The 10,580-nt window shown below is 33.1% G+C and overlaps 1 protein-coding gene across 2 annotated transcripts in view; it reads right to left on the bottom strand.

Annotated features, from left to right (window-relative positions):
• Positions 1-5,670: 5,670 nt before the first annotated feature.
• PAWR (pro-apoptotic WT1 regulator) overlaps positions 5,671-10,580 on the bottom strand; it is a 96,083-nt gene continuing 91,173 nt past the window's right edge. For both annotated transcript variants that reach the window (XM_072973349.1, XM_072973350.1), the window contains exon 7: positions 5,671-10,475. In XM_072973349.1, coding sequence (XP_072829450.1) covers positions 10,389-10,475 — 87 coding nt within the window. In that variant the 3' untranslated portion in view covers positions 5,671-10,388. The remainder of the gene's footprint in view (positions 10,476-10,580) is intronic.

Below are 10,580 nucleotides of genomic sequence, written 5' to 3'. Positions count from 1 at the left end.
CCCTCCTAGATTGGGCCAAGTTTTAATGGGGGAGGGGAAACACAATTTGGGCACCACTTTTTTTTATTATGAATTTAGCTTAATTAACATAAGCTCTTTGATGTCTTTTAACAATCCAATTCAATGATTATACATTTTTACATCAGTTATCTTCTCCATTCTAACCTGAACACCACTTTTATGTGATTTAACTACTAAAAAAATTTGACTTTTATAATCAACCTCCTGAGCTTCTCAATAGGTGTGAAGAGATTTAAATTTTTTAAAAATCAAGATATCTGAGGGGGAGGGGATAGCTCAAGTTGTAGAGTGCATGCTTAGCATGCCTGAGGTCCTGGGTTCAATCCCCAGTATCTCCTCTGAAAATAAATAAATGAATAAACCTAAGTACCCCCCTCAAAAAAAAAAAAAAGATATCTGAGATCTGCCTACCATTTGCACAGCAAATGAGCAAAAGAATGAGACATGGCAAATAAACAAGCAGCTTTTTATCATCTAAAATTTTCCAGTAAAAATATGAGTTGGAAGATGTTTCAAGGTCCTTACAGCTTTTAGTTAAGAAGAGCACTATAAATGCTGAGTTTTATATCTGATAATTTTGGTGGTTATCAAGGCTCTAATTTTCTACAAAAAAAGGTAGCTCTTATTTTCCAGGTCTTGAAAAGGAAATGTACAAGATGAGACTAGAACACCTCACGCCAGAAAACAAGGAAGCTACCCATGACCAAAAGATCACAGGAGCCAACTTGGAAGGGTACCCACTGGCCACATATGAGACAATTTGGACATGAAAAATAATGACTGCAAGGGATTAAAACACTGTAACCATTTAAAACAAACAGATGACTTACCTTTTTGGAGGTTGCTGGGGCTCTGGCCCATTACTGTAAAAGTGGAAAGTAAAGGGAGAGAATCAATGTGATTTTTATCTTCCTTACATTTTAGGGAAATCAAGTCAAGTGATGAAGAAAAGTTTCTCTTTAAAGAATCCTAACTACTAATGTAAACAGAATGATAGAATTTGAAAATTATCACTCTGCAGTATCTAATGATATAATAGATTTGGGCAGTAATTATCAAAATTTGCTAAGACCATTACATAAAAGGTTGATGTAGAATTTTTAAATAAAGCATAATAGCATCTGAATCTGTTAATCTTCCTTAACATCGTTAAAAGTGAGGCAACCAGACATTACATACCTTCGGATGTGATTCAATAGAAGTACACACCACCTACATATGAATTATTGTCCCAAAGGTATATGCATCGAATCCAGTAAAGTGTCTATATCTAGTGAACAATTCACAGAAAAAAGGAGGGTAAAGAGACAAATCAAACAGTATCTTAAAAACAGAATCAGTCAAATCCAGAATGTGGGAAATTCCACAGAGTAAATGATCTGATTTCTTCAATTTGAAAAAATGGCATAAAATTTGGGGGTGTAATTTATAGATTAAAAAAGACTTCACAGGGAAATATACACAAGATCTTATGGTAGCTCACAGAGAAAAAAATGTGACAATGAATATATATATGTTCATGAATGACTGAAAAATTGTGCTCTACACTGGAATTTGACACAGCATTGTAAAATGATTATAAATCAATAAAAAATTTTAAAAAAGACTTCAGAGACATAGTAACCAAACACAATATATGACTCTCATTTGGATCTCTATCTGAATAAACAGTTTTTTGAAATGTCTGGGGGAAACCTGAACACAAAGTATCATACAACGCGGCAGCCGTGAAAATGGGTTTCTCCACTCTCCTACTGTGGGGTGAGTAACTGACCGACAGTTTCAGCTGCTGTGATCTGAATCCACCATGATGTTCAGCTGAGGCCTGCTTCCTACAGTCTGCTCCTGGCCAACAAAGGAGCATAGCAGGAATACAAAGGCAAGCCCATTCCTGCTGGATCAGGCCTATTCTGATGAACGGGCACCTTTGGCATGAGGACGTTTTACAGACTTGCTAAAACTTTCTTAAAACTGCACTGTGGATTAAGACTTCCTGCTCGACCATCCTCCTTCCCTCTCTTCTTCATATCAGTTGGACCTATATTGAGGCTTCCCAACTGCCCCATTTTTCCTCACAGGTGTTTCCCCCAGTAAATCTCCCTCTTGCAGACCTGCCAGGAGAACCCAAACTAAACATCTGATATTAAGAAACTGGCATTAGATTTGTTGGGTATGGTAATATTGTGGTTATTTTTTAAGGCTTTATCTCTTAGAGAGAAATATTCAAATATTTACAGGTGAAAAGATAGGACCATTGAAATGTAACTGTAAAATACTGCAGCAAAAAAAAAAAAAGAGGAGAAAATAAGATTGGCAAAACATGGGTAATTTGTCTACTTTTGTGTATATCTGATAAAGTCTGTATTAAGATGTGAAAAATACCTGACCAGTAATCCTCAAAACTGTCACAGTATTCAAAAATAAGGAAAGTCTAAGAAATTGTCACAACTCAGAGGGGTGTAAGGAGACATGACAACTAAATGTAATGCGGTATCTTAGGGTAGGTCCTGGAACAGAGAAAGGACATCGGGGACAATGGGAGGATATCTGAACCAAGTATGAACTTCTAAATAATTCAAGTATCAATGTTGTTTCATTAATTGTCACAAATGCCCCACACTACTTAAGACATTAATCCGGGGAAACTGGGTGTGGGGTATTCGAGTACTTTCTGTACTGTCTTCACAATGATTCTGTAATCCAAAACTGCTCCAAAGCTTTAAAATTCATTGTATAAGAAAAAAAAATGATCCCCGATAGATAAGCATAGACTTTAATTTTTTTCTTTACTCACTGGGATGCAATTTTGTGGATTTCTCCTCACTGCTCAATTAGCTAGAAAATGCTATTGATTTTCTGGGTCCACAGAGAGTAAACTTTGAAAATTCAATCTCCCCATTGTCCCTACAGTGTCCATACATGCAAAAAAAAAAAAAAAGAAAAAAGAAAAAAGAAAACCCAGAAAACAAAAACAGAAACAAAACTGTAATTCTGATGAAACATACATTTGTTCCATTCAAGTTTTAAAATGTAACGAAAAATGCATTTCTGTTACCAAAAACTTCAGGCAATTAGAGAGATCGACCTTAACACAGAAAAACAAAGATTTCATTCCACAGTCTCTTGGACTTAAGAATCCATTTGAGTTCCAGAGATAATACTCAACTAATAGGGTTATGTCAAGCTGCCAATATCCATGCTGAGGCTTTTCCTGATACAATCTTTTGCAATGTAAGCAACAAAGAAAAGACCACTTATTTTCTTTTTCACAAGTTCATGTTATATTACTTATACAGTGTCCAAAGACAAAAGAAAGACTAAGATTTTTGCTTAAAAATAAAAATGTGTAATGCAAATTTGCAAGCTTTGACTTGCATTAAAATCATTTAAAGGGCTTGTTAAAACACAGATTTTTGAGCCTCACCTCATTTTGTTGCTGAGTGGAGCCAAAAAAATCGTATTTCTAAACAGGTTTCTTAGTGAAACCAATGATACTAGTGTGGGGACCACACTTTGAGAACTACTGGGAAAATACTTAATAGAACAATGATTATGTCATAAAAGTATGTCATAGCATAAGGCACAAAGCATTGTTTTGTGACCTTGGGCAAATAAATCTTCCAATCTGTACCTTGCCCTTTTAAGGTATCAAATAAAAAACAATATTTAAAGCACTTAACATGATGCCTGGCACATATGGCTACTGAATTACTAATTACTGAATGTTTTTATGCTATACTAAATTAGGGTTAAAGTTATGTTCAAATTGTTAACTGAATTGCTATGCTTTGCTGAACCTCTTAAGTTACATTGATCTCAAAAGAGTTACAAGAAACAAGAGGCACTTTCAGGCCCCTTAGGATCATTAATCAGCATTCTTTAGTGTTCATTATTCATCCCATTATAATTTTCACTGATTCACTGATATACTTTAAAAAATAAAGAATACAGTTAATATGAAATTACTGGCATAATGTTACTTTAAATTAGTGATGTTGTTTACTGTCCTGAACCATCCATATATGAAACTTTCAAACTGCTATGGAAGGCTAATCATTTTCCAACTTTTCTTAACACTGTATCAAATGAATGTATTCTTACCAAAAGGGTTTTGCAGGTTCTTCAGGATGGGATTTCCTATGTCTTTGACTGAAAGGTTTGTTTATACTTTTGCACTCCGAGAATAATAAAAGGAATCAGCTATCTTTCTATTATTTTCCTTAAAAATTTGCTTCCATAAAGCTAAAATGTCCACTGGTGACATCATCTACCTTTGTTTAACCACAGTAAATAGTTCATGTTTCAAAGAAATGCAAGACTTTCCCTGAATAAAAGCCTGTAACATAAAATAAAGGTTGTAAATTTCATGTTCCATAGTATATCTAAACCGGAGTAGCAATTGATCATATATGGAATAAGACTATATACTGAATAATTCTACACACTTCAATGTGAAAAAGATACATAGCAGTCAAAATTCCTATTGTTTTTCTTTCACATGCATAAAGTCAAAGTCCAGTCTACCTTTTCTAACTGCCTCATATTAATTTTTTTTTCATATTGCTGAACTGACACCAAGTAGCTTTCTCCTTTATTAAAAGCATCTTTAGTCAGTAAGAGCAGTTTTTTGAAAGTGAGAGTAGAATTGTGAGTTTGGTCCAGAAGTAAGAGGGCAGTTTTGCTTTCTAGTTTCCTTTTTAACTTTAAATGGCTAGACCTTACTAAAAATAAAATGGATGGATTGTAAAGGGTATTATAACCAGTCCTATCTCTTTAACATGAAGGTCTAATAGTACATAGTTCTTTCCAACAAGCTGATCAGGAATAAAATGTAACCTTTTGCAGAGGTGAAAAAAAAAAACTGGAGGCATGAGATTAAAAAAATTATGTGACTAGTTTATAGATACTCATAGGATTGTGTGCATGCAGAGTAACTCTAGAAGAAAAAAATAGAGATTTGATGAAGTCTAAGATAAAGAGCTCCAGTTCCAGTTAAGACTAGACCTTGCAAATTTTTTTCAATAAACTTGCTAATGGAGTACGTTCTTACATAAGGACTTGAGACATTATCTAAACAGTCTGGCTGAAAGATGCTTGTTCACTTGTTAGACATGTATGACATCACTGAGAAGATCAGAGTCCCAGAAGTAAAGACTGATTAGCTTGTGCAGGTGTATGAAGAATGACACATTAGGCAAAAGGTTATGTAAACCATTTACTAAAAAAAAACACAGATTGGATTTTTACATTCCCAGACCTCTACTTATCTTTTCAAGTAGGACCTAAAATTCTCTGACCACCATCAGATTTAGTGGATGACAGATTCAGTTTTGAATTAAGAAATTATTCGTGTAGTTTTAAAACACAAAACCAAAGCTTTCACCTCAGGTTGAACATGTATACATTTCCTCAAGAAGCCCCACTACTTATGTATTAAGATCTTATCAATACTATATTTTTGTTTGTTAAAACATTATTCCTTCTAAAATAGTATATTAAAGATTTTAAAGTATTGCATACTGTTTCAGTAAGAGGTACATAAGTTAATTTGAATATTAGCACTGTCCTATAACTTCGAAAGTAAAAACTCACGGTCAGGGTTTTACCAACAGTACAGGAAGGAAAAAAATAATTAACCAGTGTTAAAAATTAAATGAAAATTTACTTTTTTATTGAGTATTTTTATTTTACATGCAAAGCATATTAAAAGTGAATTCATATCAAGTTGACTACCCCAGTGAAAACCTATGCAATGGGGATTATGAAAGCTGTCTACACAATACTAATGTGATCAATAAATTATCCAGATTTTTCTCTACAAATATTTGGATTACCTGAATTAGCTGATTTTTTAACAAAACAGTCAATTTCAGTTTTCATATGGTCTTTGCTGGTAGCAGCCACCATCTGATACTTAAATTTAGAAGAAAAGCATAATAATAAAAACCCTGAATAGCACAGTCAGATCTTTCAAGAAACAAGTTCACACAAAAAAAGCAAAATACATCTATTAGGTATTCAGAGGCAGAAACAAAACAAAACAGGCACACAAAAACATCCATCAAGTGATCATCACTAACATTCTATTATTACCAAAGTGACTGCCAATATGTGAACTGTTTATTAGACTTAAACATCTAAAAACAAACCAGTAATCAATAATGCATACAGAAAAACTAACTTAAAGTCACTTTTGAACACCATCAACAGTTTGGTACAGCTGACATACGTTGAATTCTTTTTACTTCATTACTGCGACAAATTCCTTTAAAATGTTCTTTTCATAATACGTAATTACCTAAAGGAAACACGGTAAGATGCTTCCCAATATGCATCCAGTCTTTCATCCACCATTCAGTAAACACTGCAGCAAATTAAATAGTACCTATTAATCAGACCTAAAATACAATGGCTGCATAACTAATACAGAAAATACTTTTGAATGAACTATTTAGAGTAGACTGGCTAATGCTGCTGAAGACAGCACTGACACACACTACACACACTGTACACTGACAGATGGAAGGGCTGATCCATGGACATTTTTTAAAACTTCTGCAATATCTATAATTGTATGACCAGTTACTTGCTGAAAGAATAAGTATGAAAATTTAACATAACCCCCTCAACCATGTTTCTCTCACATATTCACACATAATTATTTTGGGGGTGGGGGAAGTATGGGGAGACAACTTTAGTGTGCTGTTAGATTCTAGCTAAGTAAAATTAAAAAAAAATTGGGCTCAGGTTTTCTTGGGCAATGGTTCGAGTCTTTATACTGGGAAGGAAACAACCAACTTTGATATATTAAAGAGAAAACTTGACAGCATGGTGGAGAGTGCCTTTGTACATGCACCTGACGAGTAAAATGTTTGCTATTAGTACCATATTTTCAGCTTACTGAAACAACAACAACAAAGTGTCACTAGTTCTAAGGTAAGTCATACAAATTATAATCCTAATCAATAGGGTGTCCTTTATTTATGAGAGCACGGTTCTAATGCAAGAAAGTCAAGTTTACTGTTACAAGTTAGGAATGGTTCAGACAGAATGAGACAATGCTTATCACTGACTTTAACATGTTATTTTAATGCTAGTTCCTTCTCATTTAATATATTTCCCCCAATGAAAAGCTAGTGTGTTTGATTTTTTTTATATTACAAGATGAAAATATATGCATGAATCTTAGAACAGGTTATTGACAACATCAAGAATAGGTATTAAGTAAGTGCCAACACTGCATGGAACTTACTAGGCACTGAGTCAAGATAAAAAAAACTACAAAAAAAGATGAAATACGACAATCAATGTACATACGAATATTCTCTGGGACATCAGATTAATTATCAAACCCAAGGTTCTTCCTATTTTATCTTCTGGTGTTTGAACATATGAACATGTTATTACATTGACTTGCATTATTTTCAACAACGTATTATTAATGGACTCAAAAACCTGCATTTTAATTTCTAATTATAAAAATCCAGATTAATCCAGAAAACATAAACCACATGTAATTGAGGTAGGTTTTTTACCTTAAGAATACATTGCTTCATGTATCTGCCCCGATAATTTTCTATGTATTAAACTACTTGAGCAAGTATGACAGAGCTAATCTACTATATTTAGTAAATTCCCTTAGAAATATACACTCTAATGCCTTCTTCTTCCTCTCTAAAGGTAACTGTAGTGCAATAAAACTAATAATTCTAGAAAGATGAAATAGAGATTATTTCTTCAGTAATATCCAAGTTAATGCGTATCAGAAATCAAGGAGGCAAGTCACATTCATTTTAAAGATACAAACTTATTGTTTTGAAAATAACATCATAAACACATTAGAACTCTGGATATTTGGATATGCTTTATTATGCCACAAATTCCCAGGAAATATAAGAAATAATTATTTCTGAATGGGACTAATAATTTCACACATACTAGCACTTTACTGACAATAGCCCAAGTTTTTTAAGGTAGTGTACATGTATTTAAGTAACCTTTCTAAAATTTCAATGCTTTTTATAAATTTTAAAGGGAAATTGTAGCAGATCCTACTTATTTTTCAATATTCGGTGTAAAAAATCATTAAGTGATACAAATATACATTTTAAGCATGGGAGAGAGGACTGCACGTGAACTGCTTTGCCTCAATTGTCGGGCTTCTCTATTTGCACTAGGTACCGTTATGTATAAGGTCACTGTTGGAAATGTTCCTCATAAACTGAAACAGAGGAAAAACTTTAAAAGAGCTCAGTCTTTAAAAGCCTTAATAGCTGGTATAATTTTAAACGGGGAACTGAAATATTCCTTTAGTTACAAATGGATTAAACAGAAAATTCAAAATACTTCTTTTATTGAAAAATCAGTATATTAATATATTTTAAGGTTGGATACTAACAGCGTTTTCACAACATCCAAATTGTGGTTGGGAAGCTAGACAATACCAGTACTTCTGCCACACAATTAAGGGTAAATTATCCAAGGGAAATGAGGACCACACAGCCAAAGGCGCTGCCTGAGCCTCGAACACCACTGTGACATATGGGCAACAAATCACTGTTACCATGCTGGGACTATTCTCCAAAAAAGATGCCCTAATGCAGTAATTCCACAACTATATCGAGCTTGGTAATTTAACATTGAACTTTTTGGTAAATACATATATTGACATATGTGAACTTCTCCAGAGACCAAGTTAATTATTAAATAAACCAAGAGGTTAAAAAGTGCTGGTAGCTAAAACTATGTTAATTCCAAGGTCTCCAACGGAAGATACAGGAAGAAAGTGGCAAGGGTAGCTGTTTCCCAATCTAGGTTATGACCAAAATCTTCAGATGTTGAGTTTAAAAATTCTATCCAAGGTCTCAATCTAAACCAATCTAGAAGCTATAACCCGATAATTCTTAAACAACCCAAGTGATTCTGATGATCAGCCAAGGTTGGAACTTCTGAAGCGGGGTGGGCAGGGGCAGGGGCACGGGACGGGACACCTAGGTTATTGCAGAGAGTATTAAAATTCAGCATTTACTCTGCGCTTTTTCTAACTGTCTTACCTTCCCTATCTTTCTAATAAAACAAATAATGAAGGGGCTTAGCAAGTAAAAGAAAGAGTCAGAAGGGTACCCAAAATGGATTTTACTATGTTCAAGACATTTACATACATTAATTGGATAAAAGGGCATTAGTACACTATCAAGGCTGACATTTCTTAATGTATTTTAAAGGAGAGGGCTTTCTTACTCAACATGAAAATGTAATATAAAACAACTCTAAACACTAATGATATTTAATAGAAGAGAAAATCTGTATAATTCTTCAAAATAATTCTGTTTTTAAAAAATCCAATGTTAGGAAGAAAATCCCTTAAATTTGAGGTAGGGGCATAATTCTCCACATGAGAACAACTGTGTTACAGTGTTACTCTCCAAGTTAGAAGTTAAGCAAAGTATTTCAGTATGATTTCTGTTTATGTACTGTATTATTAACATAAGTATAAATGTTTTGTGTGGATAAATAGTTTCCTTTTGGTTTTAATGCATATGATAATTTAAAATGTGGATTTTTTTCTTATATGCTGAAATTGTACACACTCTAGGCTTCATGAATAAAAACACCTTTTAAAAACCCCATGTTCACTTATAAACCTTGGAATAATAAAAAGAGTACCTACATAAGAAATTTTACTTTAAAAGTACAACTGTATGTCTTTTAGAAGTCAAAGTGACTTAAAGTTTTTTCAGTACTTGAAAACAAAATAGTACATTTTAATTTACGAGAGCACAATTCAAGTATTCTCTTAAATTTTATATTTAGTCAACTAGTACATGATATTAAGTGACATTTTATAGTAGTTTTCCTTTTTAAAGATGACTGTTATACAAAATAGCGTGACTCTATATTCCTCTAAGTTGCTTAGAATAAGTTGAAAGAACAGACTGTAGACAAAGACCTTTATGAATAAAAGGTTGCACATATCAGTGATAAGGCATTTGCAGGTAACTCCCCAAAAAGTATTTGAATTCATGTAAACAAAGACTATGTATATTCTCTTAGGGAGAAAATGCATTCCCACAGATGAAATATATTCAAATGGTTGTGACTTTAAACTATGTATTACTTGAATACCACACAAAACCAAAAGAGGCATAAACCTACAAGTTTAATAACTAAAAGTGGTTACTTCTTTGTGAAATAAATGGTTGATTTTTTTTGAAACTGATAATGAAAAAGAAATATTTTGAAAATAAACATCCACTGTTTTCTAGAAATAAATATACATACTTGCATAGGAATATTGTCCTAGCGTTAACCATAACATTCGATCAGTAGTTTTAAAATATTTTTTTCCACACTGAGCCTTGAATCTTCTACCTTGTTAGCTGCCCAACAACTTTCAAAAGAGTTTTATTCTCCTGCTTTAGTTGTTCATTTTCATCTTCTATGTCATCTAGGTCCTTAAGGAAACAAAAAGGAAAACAATACGTGAGTTTTTAAAATACTTAAAAATATTCTGAAAGTGATAAAAAAAAAAACTTCAAAATACACATTCAAAGATAATT

This window comes from Vicugna pacos, chromosome 12, assembly GCF_048564905.1.
Source record: "Vicugna pacos chromosome 12, VicPac4, whole genome shotgun sequence".
Classification (NCBI taxonomy): domain Eukaryota; kingdom Metazoa; phylum Chordata; class Mammalia; order Artiodactyla; family Camelidae; genus Vicugna; species Vicugna pacos.
The sequence above is the reverse complement of the archived record's forward strand: the minus strand, read 5'-3'. Positions and strand labels throughout refer to the sequence as shown.